General features: G+C 36.6%; 3 protein-coding genes across 8 annotated transcripts in view; all 3 read right to left on the reverse strand.

The window, feature by feature from the left end:
• Klp10a (kinesin-like protein 10A) overlaps positions 1-3,693 on the reverse strand; it is a 32,257-nt gene extending 28,564 nt beyond the window's left edge. The window contains exon 1 of the mRNA XM_072899207.1: positions 3,232-3,693. Within this exon, the coding sequence (XP_072755308.1) occupies positions 3,232-3,298 (67 nt within the window). The 5' untranslated portion in view covers positions 3,299-3,693. The remainder of the gene's footprint in view (positions 1-3,231) is intronic.
• A 194-nt stretch (positions 3,694-3,887) lies between these two features.
• On the reverse strand, positions 3,888-9,374 carry LOC140669406 (mutS protein homolog 5-like). 2 transcript variants are annotated; one of them, XM_072899225.1, is made up of 14 exons: positions 9,007-9,374; positions 8,617-8,788; positions 7,798-8,333; positions 7,313-7,483; positions 6,971-7,175; positions 6,669-6,870; positions 6,254-6,490; positions 6,004-6,142; positions 5,460-5,823; positions 5,124-5,336; positions 4,849-4,989; positions 4,678-4,742; positions 4,473-4,563; positions 3,888-3,997 (listed from the first exon to the last, which is right to left on the reverse strand). In XM_072899225.1, exons 1-14 carry the CDS (start codon positions 9,063-9,065, stop codon positions 3,986-3,988), a joined length of 2,607 nt encoding a protein of 868 aa, XP_072755326.1. In that variant the 5' UTR covers positions 9,066-9,374; the 3' UTR covers positions 3,888-3,985. The 2 variants fall into 2 exon arrangements, with proteins under 2 accessions (XP_072755326.1, XP_072755327.1); XM_072899226.1 differs by lacking the exon at positions 4,473-4,563 and having other exon boundaries at positions 3,913-4,054.
• Positions 9,375-9,453: 79 nt separating this feature from the next.
• LOC140669403 (uncharacterized) overlaps positions 9,454-18,375 on the reverse strand; it is a 68,882-nt gene continuing 59,960 nt past the window's right edge. Inside the window, exons 3-10 of one of the 5 annotated variants that reach the window (XM_072899213.1) lie at positions 17,149-17,495; positions 15,589-16,833; positions 15,179-15,347; positions 14,700-14,858; positions 13,274-14,541; positions 12,554-12,961; positions 11,893-12,021; positions 9,454-10,441 (exon numbers count right to left, since the gene is read on the reverse strand). In XM_072899213.1, the coding sequence (XP_072755314.1) occupies positions 10,255-10,441; positions 11,893-12,021; positions 12,554-12,961; positions 13,274-14,541; positions 14,700-14,858; positions 15,179-15,347; positions 15,589-16,833; positions 17,149-17,495 (3,912 nt within the window). In that variant the 3' untranslated portion in view covers positions 9,454-10,254. Of the gene's footprint in view, positions 11,231-11,892; positions 12,022-12,553; positions 12,962-13,273; positions 14,542-14,699; positions 14,859-15,178; positions 15,348-15,588; positions 16,834-17,127; positions 17,496-18,375 lie in introns of all 5 variants that reach the window. The other 4 variants (XM_072899214.1, XM_072899212.1, XM_072899211.1 and 1 more) reach the window with 4 other exon arrangements.

Here is an 18,375-nt window from a genome sequence, read left to right on the forward strand (position 1 = left end):
GGTTAATCCCCAGATAAATCTCATTGTTTGCACATATCTCTAGTTTTAAATTCCTCAAACAATCCATAATAATATAACATATGTCTAAATATAAAATTTTATATATAATTTTTATAAATGAGAGAAATAATTTTCCTTCTCCCAACTATTATTAAGCAGAAAAACATCGTCCGGAAGTATAATTCAAACGTATGTATATTTAAAAAATGCAAAACACACTTTATTTGTAGAAAAAAAAAAAAAAATTACAAATTTACATAAGAGCAGGCAAGCGAAGAGACATAAACTTTATATATAGCTATAAGTTAGGTTTAACAAACTCTTGCAAATTATGAATGCCCTGATAAGCATTCAACGACGCAGGAGTCGACACAGCGAGTGGCTCGTCCGTCTGGTCCGTTTACGCGGAATATTTTCGCACGGCTCGAAAGAGAGGTAAGTGTGCATTGTGTGTCTGGCGGGAGTGTGCTCTGCCGGATCAATTATGCTAGTCTCCCCTAACGCGCCACTCGCTTGCTCCTGCACCGTGTTGCCTCGCGAGCGAACGTAACTGTTAGCAGCGACGAATGTGCATCCGACGTGCAGACTGCACCAAGCGAAACTTCCGTGCAGCTTCGTCTATAGTTGATAAGCCCTGGGCTGGTGGTAGGCACGAGCTCGCACTCCTTTTGAATTAAATATTTGAAATATATATCCACCCCCGCACGTGCTTCCAACTTTTTTTTCAGAGGACTATATTTTCCTGAGAGAATCAACCAAACTTTTGAGTGATTTATAGAGTCGGAGATATTTTCGAGACTTTGCGGAAATAAGGACTGACGCGATAATGATTTATGGCAACCGTATATGTTACCGTTATATTTAGAGAAGCGTGAATGATAGTTTGTGTAAGCTTTTATATTTTTATAGCTTATTTCTTCGAAATGTTTTAGTTTCTATTTTTTTTCAAAATTAAATTATCGTACAAAGATTAAGATTATTTGCCTTATTCTATAATAATTAATAATTTAGATTAAATTTGATTTCTCATTAATAATGATATTATAGTAAAGAAATTAAATTATATTCAGAGATATATTAAATATAACATTTATCTTACGAATATTAACAATAAGTCTTTAAAAACCAACTACAGTAAACAGTCTTATAACCACAGTAATCTAAATGACACAATTATATTTTGCATGTGCCAGCACATACGTATATTAAATGATTGATGCAGAATGTCATATACATATATGTATAAACAATCGCAAGATCAATAAGGAACATAGATATATGTATTACTGGCGTAAATTTTGGATTTAATATTTCTGTTCTTCGATTACTCGAACGATAATATTAGATTCATGTTCGAATTTTGTAATCACCAACACAAGATTTTATCTTTGATTAATTTTTCAAATATTAAAAAGAAGAGAACACAAATATACGTACTTATTCGTAATGTACATTTTCTGTTTTAAATAAATAGTTTTGCTTTCCAATGTTCTCCAATATTTATATAAAATGCTTTATAAATAATTAAAAAGCTTTATATATTCTAATCTAAAATAACCGCTTTTCCCTCAATTTGAATATTCTAGGATATACTATTAGAATTTAAAAAATATTTCCTTATTTAATCTTTTAAAAAATAGTAAAAAGAGATAAAATGTTTTTATTTTAGGAATTTTTATATATATATATATATATATATATATATATATATATATATATATATATATATATATATTATATAATTGTAACGAACATTTTACTAATAAAATGTTTTTTCAATTCATATACAAAAATTTAATTATTTTTTGATATAACAATATTTTGTTATTTTACGTATTGGCAAAAAGTAGCTCGGTATTTTAGAAATTAAAGCAAACCGCGTTTCTCTCCCGTGACGCCACTTCGGACTTCCGTTCTTCGATTACGCTAACGAGAACGTAACTCGCTTGTGTTGAAGTTCGCAAGATTTTGGTCTCGTTCTACATGTCGGGAACAACATACGCGGTGAAAGGAAATGCCGTCTTGCGGCTCGATCGGCGGCTTTGAAGCGTCCATTATTACGTCCGCTCGAAGAAATTTGGATGGCACGTGATAGAATATTCTTACAATTAGAAGTAATTTCTATAGGAGTTTGATAATATTATCCTTTTAACATTAAAATTGTCAAAAAATGATGGAAAATCACAATATACATAAAGGCCTTAAATGCATCAAATTTTAACCGGCACTATTTTATACTTTAAAAAATGTTGTTTATAATATTCAACATCAAAATATGTGTACATAATATATATTTAAAAGCTATTATTTGAATTTAAAATTAATCTTCGCCATTTGTATTCGCAAATCTCGAATTTAAAATTTATAAAGTATTGTTTTAAATAATTTATAATTTAGAAATCATTTTTATCTCCATGGTTTTTTCAATTAGGAAGCAATCTATTTTAATTTTTACAAATCTATCATGAGAATTAAACTTGAAAATGATAGAATACCCTTTCTTGTATATTTATTACACATATACATATACACTATAATCTCGTGATAATTTATTACATAAACAACATCATAAACACGCGAAAAAAAACTAAAAAATATTCTAAAGGACAGCGATAGAAAAAGAAAAGTAATGAAATCTTGACAAAACAGGAAAAACAAATATAACGGTTGCCAAAGAAAGAGAACTTATTCGAACTGCGGAAGAAAGGTCGTTGACGAATTTTTCCCTATATGGAAGCGAGTTCGGATATACAAAGGACCGGTCGATGACGAAGGGCGAACATCGGTTGGGCCCACGCGTGATTATCACGCTTCGATCGGAACACCACGATGCGATTGGCCGCGTGACAGCGATCGCGGAAAAACAGAGACGTACGAGTTACGAGCGAGTCCAAGCAAGCGAGAGAAAAGAAAGAGAGAACCAAGACGAAACAATGGAAATAAAGAGATAGAAGATGAAATATCTCAAGATATTTCAGAATTTTTTTTTCTCGAAGAGAATTCGAGAACGAATATGAAGAAAGAAAGGAAAGCGAGTGACAGAGGAATAAGCGGAGAGATAAACGAAGGAAAGGAAAGAATTTCTGCGAGCAGAATAAAGGCAAGTTGCGAGAGCAAGGGGGAAGAAGACGCGAGAAGAAGGTGCGAGACAGAGCGACTGCAAAGGCGGCACGAGAGAGAAACGCGCGCTTGCATGTACAATAACCTAAGGATATTCTTGCACACACTCACCATCGGTCCTCTGGATGTTTATGCTGCAGCCGACGTCGATGTTGCACGTACCGTGATCCATGGTCATTTAATCGGTCTCGCACACCGCCTTCGGCACCATAAAACGCGCCCGGCTTCTTCCGTTACTACCACCGTACAACGGGGTCTCACACGCGGCCGATTAATCGACTCGAGCGAGCGAGCGAGCGAGCGAGAGAGAGAGAGAGAGAGAAAAAAAAGAAAAGAGAGACAAAGATGAAATCGCGCGACGACGACGGTTGACAGTTACGGCAGTGTTCAAACTCGCGCGGCGCCCGGTTGAACTTCACCGTTTCTATCTTCCCTCCTCTTCCGTCCTCTTCGGTCCTCGTCGACGATGCTCTCCTTTCTCTCTCTTTCTATGCCCGTTATCGTTAATCCTCGTTCTAGGAACGGCGCTCTCCTCTAGACTCCAAGGCACGCCCGATATGTATCTAGTCGTTATTCGTCTCCTGGCCTAACGTTCGCGCCGCGTCGTCGTCCCCGTCGTCGGTCGACGAAACGGCAAACAATCAGCAGCGTGAACGAGCGTGCAAGCACGCGCGCACACACACACACACACACACGATCCGTACGTCCGCGTACCAGCCGAATCGCATCCGCGGCTCGGCCGTTGGAGTATCTATCTCGCGCCGAGAGGACGACCGTTTGCTTTCGTGCCGGGATACACTGCCAGTGTCCGTTATTGACAACGGAAGAACTGCGATGGCGCCAGCTTCCGGCCGGTACGAGCCGATCATACCGACATCTGCAGGTGCGATGTTATTAGCGCGACGATACAATGACACTGTTGACGACATCTGTGCTTCACTCGAGGAAATACAAAGACACTGAATTATCCAAAGATAAAACAGTAAACTCTATTTTTATACACTATACGAATTGCTCGTTTTAGATTCCAGAAAATTTTTTAGAAAACTTTAGATTTCGTATTATAAAAGTGTTAATATTTTAATTGTAATTTAACATTTCTGTTCTACAAAGTATTAATTATATAGAATAGGAGGACCAAGATCCTTGAAATATTGAAAAACAACTAAATACTAAAGAAAAATAATGATATATAGAATTATTACTAACTATATATTATTTTGATGAATTTAGTTATTCTATGAAAAATTAAGTTGAAATATTTCTGATTATTAAGTATCTAAATAATTAATAATTTAATAAAATTTCTAGAAATTTCTCTTCTCTCCTTTCAACATTTCTTATTTTTTTACGCTTTGTTCCGTGACTTGGAGAACCAATAATTTTAATTCTTCTAGATCAAAATTTTCAGATTCCAATAATCGTTCAATGATGCCCGCCGCTCTAAAAATAATATATATAAATTATGCAATTATTATCACGCACACACAGTCGCAACAAACAGGTTAAAAATCATCAAGTATATGCATTATTATCATATCAAAATATAATTCTCACATGTCTTGTCTTGCAGCTTCTGATAGTCGCGAAGGTAACTCGCCAGCTTTAAATTTTTCGTAGACCTGCAAAAATACTTTGACTTTTAAGAATGTTCATATAACAAGATAATTAAATATTATTATGATAAATTATTTTATTTCACACATGTAAGAAATCTCCAACAATTACCTCTAATGCTCGTTTAACAACCTGTTCGTCCAAGCCCGCACTTCGTGCAGCTGCGTGTGCGAAACTGCGTGTCGCATGTCCAGTACTTATACGATAAAGATATGCTACGGAACCATCGTTGTTTGTGATAAACTGGAAAGTCTATATGATAAATATAATTATTGAATATATTTAAATGAATAAACATATAATAAATAAATAAATAAATGAATAAATAAATATAAATAAAGCAACACTAGTGTAATAGATAGCGTATAATAAGATGCGTATTTTACTTGTTCCTCGATTAGTGGGCTTTGCGGCAACATGCTCATTATCCGATGTATGTGTGTAGCCGCAAACACGTGTGGGCAGTAAATACCTCGCTCGACGAAATTATTCAACACAGCTGCGAGCAATGACAAGCCACTCACTTCGGACGTTCCGTTTCCAAATTCGTCTAAAATGACAATAGAATTTGGCGTAGACGCGTAAAGAGCAGAGTTTATCTAAAAGATAAATGATAAAATTGTTTAAAAAATACCGAGAATACACATAATTAACAATTTGTTCCGTTAAAAAAATTTTTAATATATGATTTTCAAGTACTTTATGAAAAATATTATCTATACCTGTCGCATATCTTGCAGGAACATACTCGTATTTAAAGCAATGCTGTCCATGGATGTAATCTGTGTCAAGATATGAGTCACTGTTCCTATGGTGGCCGATTTGGCTGGTACGTAACATCCGATATGAGCCATGAACACAATCAGTGCGATTTGCTTGAGATAAGTACTTTTGCCAGAAGCGTTCGGACCTGTCAAAATTTTTACAAGGCTCTTTCCGTCTCCAGAGTAGGTATCATTCGGAACGAAGGCTATTAGAAATTCCTGCAACGGATGTCGACCTTGTTCCACTGCTATAATCTGGCGATCCACCACATTCGGCTTTACGTAATTGTATTCTCGCGCGACTACATAAAACGCCAACAGCCTAATAAAAATAATACACGAAAATGCCCAAAAAATTACACTTTATCTAGATGTAGATTTCCTGACAGATTTAAAATTATTTTTGCTTTAATCTTTCTTGCAGTTGATATTATTTCACGATTTTTAATTTCATGATTCTTTTCTATAAACAAAATCATAAGATGTCCAATAATTAACTCACGTATCTAATTCAGCGCACAATTGAATCGCATTAAAGATTAATGCAGCATGTTTGTTTATATATTTCACCAGCTTCAATATAATATAACTCTCTCGCTTGTTGATCCTTAATAATATATCTCCTATAGTATCATCTAACTCTGAAATCGAATGTATAAAAAAAATTATATTCTAAGCTACTCTACGTGTATACATATCAAAAATGCAAAGAATTAAAAAATTATCGTAAAAATTATACGAGACAATAAAACCTTTAGCGCTGGGACTTTTATAATAACGTATATTGTTGCTAACAAATTTGAACTCTAAATTCGGCAAATCCGCATTATTGGTTGGTGACGGATTCCATCCGGTTATTGCTAAAAGATATCCAATATTTGGTATGTATACCATTTTGCAAGTTGTCACTGAAGGTGGAAGATTCTCTTTCATATCTTTTTCTCCCATTCGTGTCAGGGTCTCAGGTAAAGTACCTCTTACCTGATGCACTGTATTCCGATGGAGAATATATAAAATTTAGACAGTTGAGTGCACAAATGCAGCAATAAAATGTAACTTTAGGGATATGATCTCAATTTAACAATTGAAATTTTTTTTGTTTATAAAAAACGAAATAATATTTATAACATTATTTAATTTATGTAAAACAGATCAGGATTAACTTACATTTATCCAAGTGTGAATCTACATTTTCTCGAACGATGAAATCGTGTTCGGATCTTTTTGCGTTAAAATCCACTATATATTCAATAAAATATTTGACATAACGTACTTCATTCGTGATACTATCAACGATTTTACGAAATAGTTTTACTTTTTCACGGTGTTTCTCGCATATGTCGGCGATGTAGATTATGGAAGATATTGTCTGCGTGACGTGAAATATAAAATAGAATATGAGATTTAAAAAAATAGTAAAAACATCATGAATAAATTACGTTGATTAAAAAATGAGAAAATTAATAAACCTTATGTAATCGTCGCCAGTCAGAAATTTTAGCCTGCTGCGCTAAATATCGATCCAAAATGACCTTAGTCAAACGATAAACGTGTTTCAAACATGATGTTAAATTTTCGACGATACTCTGGTTATCCGAATTAAGACAAAATTCGATGACTTCGAATCTTTCATTAAGAATTTCGATATTTCTTGTAGGATGTCGCAACGTTCTCCTACAATAAGTTTCTATTTAAAATATATACTTTACATAATAAAATATTATATATACATATATTATACAAGTATATATATATATACTCGTATGATAGTTATATAAAAAAATTATGACAATGTGGCCATAAATACTTGCCACAAAAATTGCGCTCCAGGCCGCGATTGGCAACGGTTCAGAAAGATGAATAAGCTACCACTTTGTTTTTTCGATGCCACATCGCCACACTTGAAAAGACTCGGATGATGTCTGGCGTGCACGATATTTAACGCCTCGTAAGTGTCGTCATTTATCATGACGATGTCACGTCTATATATAGTAAAAGAATTAGCATACATTGTGAAATACAACGTATCTCATGGAAAAAGATTCACATTAAATTATTAAAATTAGAAAAAAATTGTATACAAATATCCAATAAATTTAGATTGTGATAACACAAATGCAATTCTTTAAAAAATGTAATTGCAATTTTTAGAAAAAATATTTAACTAAACGAAGAGAGAAATTAGACATCCTTTTTTATAAGAAACGATATTCTCAGAGAAATTTTTAGTGCATTAAATGTTATAATTGCACTATCAATGCCACGTCTAAAACATTAATCTCAACATAAGACTCACAATGTCACGCTAGTCAAAGATGCAAAGCTAGGTCTGCCGGAAGGATCCAGCGCAATATTATTCCAATGCTGATCAATGTAGATCAAGAGCAGACCCAACGCATGTATCATGACGATCGATTTGAAATTCAACAGCCCCTGAAGAAAGATAAGTCTCTCGACGTTGTTGGCGTTCACCGGCTCCGACTCGAGCTTGAGACATCGAACTCTGTGATAGCATCTGTCGAAGCCGTGTTCCCTCTTCCGCATCACCCTCAGCGAGACCTGCATCGGCCCTGTACTGCTCGTACCCTGTGATCTGTTCAATTCGCTCGACGTTTCCGACGTTACCAAAGTCTCGATCGTCGTGAGGAACTCGTCGGACGTGCCGGAGATCGTGACGACGTAACGCGGTTGGCATTGCTTATACAGTGTCTTCGTGATGTTAAAGTGAATATTGTCGTCGTAGGTATCGTCCATCACAAACAATTCAGACGTGAGAATGTTGTAATAAGCTGCGCCCAATTGATTGTTCGACCAAATCATAGCTAAAATGATCTGCGAGAAAAAATGACTTGTATTTTTGTAACAATATAGATATTTCTAAAGATTCACATAATAATGATTATAAAGTTCATATCGCTTTACATTTTTATATAAACGCGAATTTGTCAGTTTTTTAAGGAATTATTATTAGTATTTTATATATATATTTATAGATTTAAAATATTATAATAATAAAAGTGAACTAAATAATAAATGTACGAAGAAATGAGAATGAACAAAAATATTATTTAAAACATTTGAAAATAATTTTAATAATGAATTTGAAAATACTAGCCTCGTCTTTATCAATAAAATTATCAATTTGCATTGCAGAGCTATCGGTTTGCATTGCATTAGTCGGTTGCTTTTCCACTGCAGCTATTGACTGCGCTGTTGGAATATTCGGCCTAATAAATTCTTCTTCATCACTGCTATTTTCGTTCAATATCGATTCAAATTGCACTTGTCTAAAGTGAAAAACAACATGTATTGGCATATTAATTTTAAAAATAGAATATAACAATATTACTTTGATATCATATATCATATATATATATATATATATATATATATATATATATATATATATATATATATATATATATATCTAATACTGTAACTTATCCGTATAAGAGAAAAAAATTAAAAATAATGCGATTTTAAAAAACAAGTATAATGAACATACACGTTAGTTAAAGAAGGAGTCGATGACAAGATATTCCGTGAAAAACCTAGCAAGCTCATTTTTTATTGTTCGTTCTTCGGATTTCAGATTCGAAATGCACGAACAATACTGAAGCAACAATTACCTGAATTTGATTCACAACGACTATGACGTTGGTCGCGTTCGCTGTTTTGTGGTAAATTTCAAATAAAATATATTTAATACATTTTTCTTTAAAGTTTAAAAAAATATAAAAAATAGAATTCAAATAATTAGATCGTAAATGTTTAAATATAATACGTAAGATTCGTAAAATCTTTTTATGTGCACAGTAACAATATCAATATAAATATAAGAACTGCAAATATAATTCATATAACATAGCTCGTATAATTTTAGTGTAATTTCAACAACTTCGATCTGTTGAAAAAAATGTGGGAAAAGGATGAAAAAAAAAATTCGCCAACCTTAATAACAACATTATTCTTTTATTACATTACATGAGCAAATATTTGCAGTTGCCTGCAATTGTTACCTGTACATAATTACAAAATATTGCCCTAAACCTGTTTAAGTAATAAGTACCCGGTATTATTGGTATTTTTCACGACGCAGTTTTATAACTGAATATAAAACGATTTCGCGCGCGATGTAAGATTATGATCTTTGATTCAGCTTTTGCTTTGTTAATAATTACGACACATAAATAGTAAGTGGACGTACCAAGAGTTGTATGGAACACATTTGGTTAGGAGTTAGATCGTGTTACTTATTACACATCATATATATAAAATATTACTTGACATTAGTTTTTTACGCGCACATAATGCTGCGTGAAGAATGATTACCACGATTGCATTATTACAACGATTGTTATATACATTCGCAGAGTATAGAGAGAAGAAAAATATTCTCTCAGAAAATATTCTCTAAATCGCTTTAAAAATCTATTTCTCTGTAAATTTTAATTATAAAATCTTCTTAATTATAATTGTTAATTATAAAATTTCAATTTATAAAGTTTCATAAAATTTATTATAGCTTAAGATTGAATAGATTGATATACACGAAATATATCATTTTTATATAGCGATCTTGCGGTAATTTTGGTTGAGATAATCATATCGAGTGTAGAAAAGTACAAAAAAAACCTTCTAAATTCGATATTTTTCATACAAAAAGGTATAGGAATAATAAAAATTACACCTTTTTTTGTACAATTTTGTTACAATTTGAATTTAAGTAAATTTCAAGATCTGAAAAAGTCTTCTAACTTGCAATAGGCGGAGATGGTTGGGGATTGAAAGAAATAGGTCGATAACTCTTCTCCCTGACGAAGGGCTGCACTCCGTTCAATATGAAATCGTTCATAAGGTTTCGCTCTTGTTTGATCGGCTGCACCGGGCTCTCGTCCTCCGAGCTGACGGCTTCATCGCTGCGTGCTGGGCTAGCCGACCTAGTTAACCGTTTCTTACTCTTTTCGCTCCGTTTCAACATCTCTTCATATTTCCTACTTTGGAATCAGCAGAGAACGCCACGATTCGCAACAAATTTCATCATTGCATGTTGCAGTAAATAAAGTAATATAAAATAAATGAATTAAAAAATAATTTTGCTATATAAACTATTTAAAGAGTATCATATATCTATACATGTGTGTATATTCTCTTGTAAATCTCTCTTATATAAACTCAAAAAATATTTTTATAAAATTCTCTACCATTAAAAAAAAAAAAAAAATCATTGATAATGAAACAAATCTCAGTTTCTATTATTATAAATTAATATTTTAATGGAGTCAACATTATGTTTTTCGAAAGAAAACCACTTTCGCCTGTAAAGAATCAATATTTTACGATCGTTGAACATACGTGACGCCTCTGCTGTATTTGTCAACGCGCTGAACGCCAAGGCAAACACCTATTCTTCGCGAGTGGATCTAGTAAAATATTAGCATAGTCCTTATATAGATGCACGCGGCCCAAGAGTGGAGGACGTTCGCCGGCGTTCAACGCATCGGAAGATAAACCAAGACGCAATATCGTGACGATCTTTTTTTTTTAGACGTAACGCAACGCGTTCGATTATTGTGAGATGCGTTGATTTATTCGCACGATGCTCGCCACCTATATGCTCACCCAATACGTAGTTAGAAGCGCGACCGTATTTGCTTCGCTTGGTTTAATGAAGCGTTGTTAAATGACTAGAGGTGTTAAGACTACTTACTTTACGCCCACCTTAAAACCTGTGCAGGATAAAAAATCAAAAAGCCAAGAATTAGTAATCGCACGGTACGCGCGGGTTCTTATCTACGAGTGCGATTAGTAGATTTAATTACTACGTTTCTATAGCGAACATCAATACTCATATTTATTAATTTGCAACGAAGACAAGTTTATTGAAGAAGCTCTCGAAATGAATATCGACTGTAATATCGAGGTAACAAACTGGTTTACCGTATGAATTCTATGTATACTGAAGCAAGTGTACAGCGAAAATAAATTTAAAGACTCTAGGTAAAAAAAGATGCAAAAGTAAATTTACAAGATTATATAATATATAATTTTCTAGGTTTTCAAGGGAAAAATAATAAACAAAAGTCTTTTGTATGTAACAAAACAAAGTGACTAAATGGAATTTTTAAACTAAATAATTTTAACATTTTTTACTTTTGAAATAGAAACATTTTGAGAACAATTATAAGAAAAAAACGTTTTCATTTTTGTGAGAGATTATACATTTGATTTTTATTTAATACGTAGGAAAGAGAGAATTGTATTGCTTATGCTCACTTCAGTATAACAAGTTCATAAATCATAAACAATAATACTATTATTTAGGGAAACATTCTCAGGAGAATCGTTATCTCAAGCGGAAGTCAAAGGGACCAGATTGTATCGAACATACCTAGACCGAAGTGGTTTACTCTTGCCACCGGTTTGTCTGGAATGCGGTCTTGTGTTTGGTTGCGATAGTTCGCTGTCGCTGCTCGCTAAGGAAGATCTCGCTGCCACGGCCCCATGAGCAAAATCTTTCCTGTTAGGTAACACGTTAGAGAATTATTCGCCATTAGCGGTTTCGTCTCGCAATCGCGGACTGTTGTGTACGGGCAGCGGTCTGACATGGCCGCGAGCACGTGAGTGAAAGTGAATTCATAGAGCCTCTTTGGAATGATGGACTCTTCTCATATATACGTATTGCATAGTGCGGAAGACCTTTACCCTTCTTAACCCTTTAGCCTATGTATTGAAACATTATGTTCGCTTCTAGTTTCCTTTTGTGATCGAACATCGCATGATATCACGTATGTAAAAAAATAAATACAAATAGAAATGAGAAATAAATTATTTTAACGAACAGACTTTTATATTTATATTATGTTATATTTTGTTTAGTAAAAAAATTGTTTTATTTCTTAAACTTAAAAATATTTCAGCTCTTCTGTGAAAAACTTACTCTAAAAAAATGTGTTACAAAAATTTAACTTTAATTCTGTGACTCGAAAATATTATCTCAAAAAGATTAATGTCCTTATAAAAAAAACCACAAACTTCGTTGTTATATTTACCTATAATTGTCGGACCTGGGCGTAGAGCTGAGATTCGCGGTTTTACCAGTTGTCGTGTGCGCATCCACGAAGACAGCTGCGCTCTTGGGTATGTCACAGACTACCTTGGGATGTACCGTTGTCTGTTTGTATTCCAGGTGCGACGATGAATCAGTGGGCGTCCAGTCATAATACTTTGGTCGGTAATCCTTGTACTCTCTCGGTTGCTGTTGCTGATGCTGTTGTTGCTGCCTGGAATCCGCGCTGGGTGCTCTCTTACGCAGATACTCATCACTGCTGACACTACTCTTCCGCATGGTCGCCAACTTTGCCGGTGGAACTGATGTAGGCGACGAGGCGGACGACGACGGCGCGCCGTCCGGCTCCGCGCGAGATAATTGCGAGCTATCCCACACGACGGGCAAGCTACTTATAATTCGAACACATTGTTTAAACAAGAGCAAACAGTTCAACACAATTTTAAAAACTAAAACCAACAAAGAAAATCGTTATATATATATATATATATATATAAAAGAATTATATCTATTTCCAATACAAACGGTAGGTATCTATCAAGAAAAAAAAAATATATATATATATATATATATTTATAAAAGATATATGTGAAAGAAGTCGAAAAAATCAATGCATAGATTTCTTGATATTTAACAGACATAAAGCTTTTATAATTGTTTACAATTTCAGAAATTAATGCAAATATTAACTTCAAGTATTTACCTCATATTCTCGTCCATACTGTACAAGCGAAGTTGCTGTCTAATGTTGGCCTTTTCCCTGGCTCGTTTCCGTTGAAACTCTTCTTCCACTTTACGCATCGCCTCCAATTCCCCTTTTCTTTGTCTTTCCTTTGCTTCCGCCTCCCGTGATAGCTTTTCCGCCAATCTACGCCTTTCGATCTGTCGCACAGTGCTCTGAAACGTGAATCTTCGACCCTTTGAATTGTTCTTTACTGGTGATTTAACATCTGATGCTACCTCTTTATCATCTTGCAAATTTTGCTGAGTGGAGGGCGAAACGCTCCGTTGTTTCATTTCGGAGATATTTTCACATGATTTTGAAAATCTATTGTTCACCTTTCCATCGCTCGAGAAAGATTTGTCTTTAAGAATGGCTGAATTTTTGGATTGTTTAATCGCCTTCTCCGTGTCCTTGTCAGATTTCTTAAATTCATCCATGCCGTTTTTACGATACTTTGGTCCAATGTTGTTATTAAAGTTCTTTTCATTGTCCATCTTTATATTGTTCCTACAATTCAAGCCCTGTGATTGATATTGAGAATCGTTGGATTCAGGCAAATACATCACATGGCCGCCTGAAGCTAAGTAGGAGAATGAGGGAGGTTTCATAATCATAGGAAAGTCGTTGCGGTCCTCCAAATCTTCCACCAAATCTTCGTCATCGTCTTCGTCGTCGAAGTTGGGCTTCCAACCGGATGGTGAAGATCGTGTCGCGTCCGTGATCTGCGTGTGTTGTAGCGATGTCGGCGCGCTTGTCGACAATAGCCAGTTGTCATCGAGGACATCGCGAATACGTTTCCTCTCGAGATCCAGTGGGCCGAGTCCGAGGGCGCCCGATACCGATCTCTTCAGCTTCTGTAGCGAGTTGAAGGTCGAGCCCTCTTTGCTCTTTAGATCCGGATTGTATAGATACATGCGATTGTCGTCGCGCGGCAACGATAACGAGAACACGTGTGCCCTAGGAGGAAACTTCACGGGGGTCGGCATTGGCGGAGGCGAATCCACGCCAGCATCACTACTGGATTCTTCGCCCAGATCCTGCTGTGGCGTCCACGTTGGTCTTGTTGCCGGTGTTTTCAATCTGTTGTTATTAGTATTGGTGCTGACATCTAATGAATCGTCATTAACTGCGCCAGCATCTCCGGATATACCCGAATCGCCCGATTTATCATGCGAACTTCGTGGACCGAGAGCGATCAGTGGCGGAGGCGGCCTCGATAGACGTTCGATGCGCTCCTCAAACATCACCTAACATCAAACACTTCGTAAGCTTTTAATCAGAAGTATCTCGAATAATTTATTACATTATTACGCTCTCTCTTCAATTCCATTTACATGATAATTATTTGCTAATTATTACATTAGATATTCTCTAGTTATTGTTATACTCTTCGTATTCTACTTACCGGAACCTCCTCGCTCGCTGTACTCATGTTTGGTCCTGGTGCCTCTAACGCTGACAATAACCTCCACGCTGCCGATGGTGAGAATCGCGGAATTTCCAACTGTTTCTTAGGTAACGTGGGCCGTAATTTTAACGAAATATCTTCCATTCCGCTTTTTCCCTAATAATCACAAATATTCGATACAGCAAAAATTTCTTTATTATTTATTTTAAATAAATAATTATATTAATCAATTATATTATTAAAACTTATAATTTTTTATCGATATTATCACAAATAAAACAGAATGTTAAACTTATAAAATATTTATTAATTAAATAATAAAAAATTAAATAATAAATAATAAATTAAATAATAAATTAATTAATTAATTAATTTTCTCAAAAATAATACATTCTTTTATCCAAAGTTTCACAACCAATCTTTTTCATTTTATACTAATTTTTTTAATTTTTTTGAATTAAAATAATATTACTCACATCATCAGTATAATCGTGGCATTCGATTGATCCATTGCCCTCTTTACCTTGCAATCTCGACTGTATCTGCTCCATGTGCTGGTCCACGCAATTCCGCGACTCATTCGACAATGCTTCGTCCATGCCGAAGTAGAAAGTCTTTGGTGCGGATTTCTCCGGGGCCGATAGTCTAGAGAAATGATCGAAAACGATATTTCAGATTCTCCGTGATAATTATAAACAACAGCACCAATTAGTTATCGGTTATCGTTGCCATCAGAAAATTAATTGCTCACTTATTCGTATCACGCGCCTGCACGAGACATTCATTGATAAGAGAAATAATTAGAATGACTTGAACGGCTACGGGTACGTGCGCATCTGCGACTAGCTAGAAAGATAAATTGATCTAAGATGCAAGAGCAACTTACACGTGCCAATTTTTCTCGCGCACGACTTGCTTGACTTCTGGTTTTCTCACGAGCTTCTCTTTGGATTTCGCGTCCTTCTTCTCTACCGTCGCGGGAACAGGTTCGCAGGGCCATCTCTTCTCATCCGGTGCGCCATCAGTATTCCTAGCGTCGCTCTTCCGCCATCTACGATCGGAATCTCTCTCCTTTCCTTTCTCTTTGGCCTCGCTCGTTCGCTCAGGCGTGCTCTCCCTCCCGGAACCCTGCCCGCGAGGATCCGTCGTCCTGACGTAGGGTCTCACCGGACTCTCCGATCTGGTTCTCGCTGGCTCCGCCGTGTTCTCATACTTCCGGTTCTTAACCACGCTCTTTGCCCGTTGATAATCCTCGAGTAAATCTCTTCGTTGTTTCTCTAACGAGAACCTCTCCGCCGAAGAATGTTTCACTGCGTCCAGACGATCTTTCGGATTTTTCCGAGGAGGATCTTTTGGCTGCACCGCAGAGGATTCGTCAAATGTCGCCAATTTCTCCACGAGTCGTCTTTTTCCACCCGATACAGCTTCCGTTTGCCTCTCCTCCAAATAATTATTGGTTCTTCCGAGATCGCGGGCGTTTCCTTTACGTTCTTCGTACGTGTTAAGCTTGTTTTCGGATCGATTACAGCGGTCGATCAGCCGCCTCTCTTCGACGATTCTGTCCTCGATCGCGCATTCATCACGGGAACTTTCCTCGTTCTTCGCTGATCGTTTTTCCGGCCTCTTCGTTTCTTCGACTTTCGACTCTTTAAAACCTCGACCGATGTCGCTGTTGCGTTCTATCAGACTTGCGGATTCTGCTACCGACGAGGACCTGCCGCTACAGTGGAGCTTGTTGCGTACCTTCCTGGCTACCTGCATTAACTCTGCCTGGAACTCTGGACTACTCATGCTTCTTTGCAGCGTGTTCTTGCCATCAAAGATCCGCAAACGCCTCTGTTCATCCCGGCACCAGCGATCCTGATGAAGATCGCGCCAGGCAAGCCTGTTCTCCTTGTTGGCAGCACGGCCATCCTCGCCCCGCCACTGTCTCTCGTTCTCCAATCCACCACCGCTGCCACTGTTCTCAGAACGTTCCCCGACGGCGTGAGTTTGCGACGATGAGGATGAGGACAGCCAGTTGACTTGTGCCCTCTTCGTTTCCGCTCGCGTTTTGAAGAGGCGCGACCGCCTCGGCGGTGGCTGTACTTCCTCCTCACCGCGACAACCACCCTGACCAGAGTCCGTATATCTGTAGGCAAGATCCCTATATTTCGAAATGTGATACTATATGTGATGTAATATTAAACTTGCTAGAAAAATCATTTAAAAAAATTATAATATAGAAAAAAGTATCATTTTTCTCGGTAAAGTTAAAAAAATTATTTCGAAAAGAATTCGAGATATCATTCAAGATGTTTATTTATATTAAGATTATTAATTCTCAAAGCGTTTTAAGATATCAGATTTTAAATTAACGTTATCGAATAATAATAAAGTTATTGGAGAAAAAAAAATGATCGACAACGCGTTAACATTCCTCTACCTATACGCATCAGGGGACGACCTGTCGATGACGCCGTTCGACGGCGGCGCCGGTGCCTTGTATTTCTTCTTGTTCCTGTACCGGCTCTCTCGTTCTCTGCAATCCCGCTCGGGATAATGCCCGTTTCCGCAATGCCGGTGCTCCATCGCGTGCTGATGCTGCTGCTTCCCGTTGCAACGCGCCGCCTCCTGCCCCATCGGCGAGTATCGCAGATCGGGCTCGCTGCCAAACCTCTTGAGTTCCTGCATTTCGTTTTCCATGCAGCAGCCTAACTCGCTCCGATAGTGGCAGCAACGATGATCGAGCTTACGTCCGCGCGAGGCACCGATGTTCGACGCTGAGGTACTGCGACTGCGGAATATTCCTGGCTGGAAAGCGAGAGAGAGAGAGAACAAAAGCTTAACTTTAAAACTCTTAATTTGAATTCTCCATTTTTCACTTCATTTTTATTTAAATATATTTGCTTAGCCGGCAGTCGAGTGAGAGAAAATTGTGGACGTGATATTTATATATCCGTCATTCGTAATAAAAGTTCATTAAAGAGCTTTGATTATATCAACAATGAGTTAAAAGAATTTTTTTTTCTTAAGTATTACATAAAGGTAGCATGGCAAAGTGTTACGCGCGTTTATTCTTAGAACATTATTGCTTTACAAAAGTGTGCGCGACTTCCTTCTGATGCGCGTAATAAATATTCTGTAAAGGAGAGACCTTCCCTCCGCCCCCCCCCTCCCCCGTCACAAAGCAGGCGGATGAGAAACCATCGTTTTTGTGCGACCGTCTGCACAAAGAGTTCGATGAAGGTCGCGTGATACATTTCGCAAATTCGCGATGCAAGAAGTCATTCTGTAGAATATTCTTAACCGGGTTACTACGCGGCGCATGGCACCGCGAGCAGAAGACACATACAAATTCCGAACGACTGCCTGTGCATTACTTGCACGAGAATACTAGACGACGGAAACAGGCTTCCTCGAAGATAGAAAGAGGACTGACGGTCTAAGATATAAAACCAGGAGATTCATTTAAAGCACTATAGTGGGAATAAAAAGTAAAACTTTTCGGACACAGCGATGATTTTGTGGAGTGCGGACTTTCACACCAAAGATTCGGAGCAGAAAATTCATCATGCTTTTCGTGTACTTTCGGCTACAATTTGCACAGCAACCTAATAAATATCTCGAGCGTACGAAAAATATGAAATTTACATATCACATGTACATAATATTAGTTCTTTAAAAATTCAAT

This window comes from Anoplolepis gracilipes, chromosome 9 (genome assembly GCF_047496725.1).
Source record: "Anoplolepis gracilipes chromosome 9, ASM4749672v1, whole genome shotgun sequence".
Lineage (NCBI taxonomy): Eukaryota > Metazoa > Arthropoda > Insecta > Hymenoptera > Formicidae > Anoplolepis > Anoplolepis gracilipes.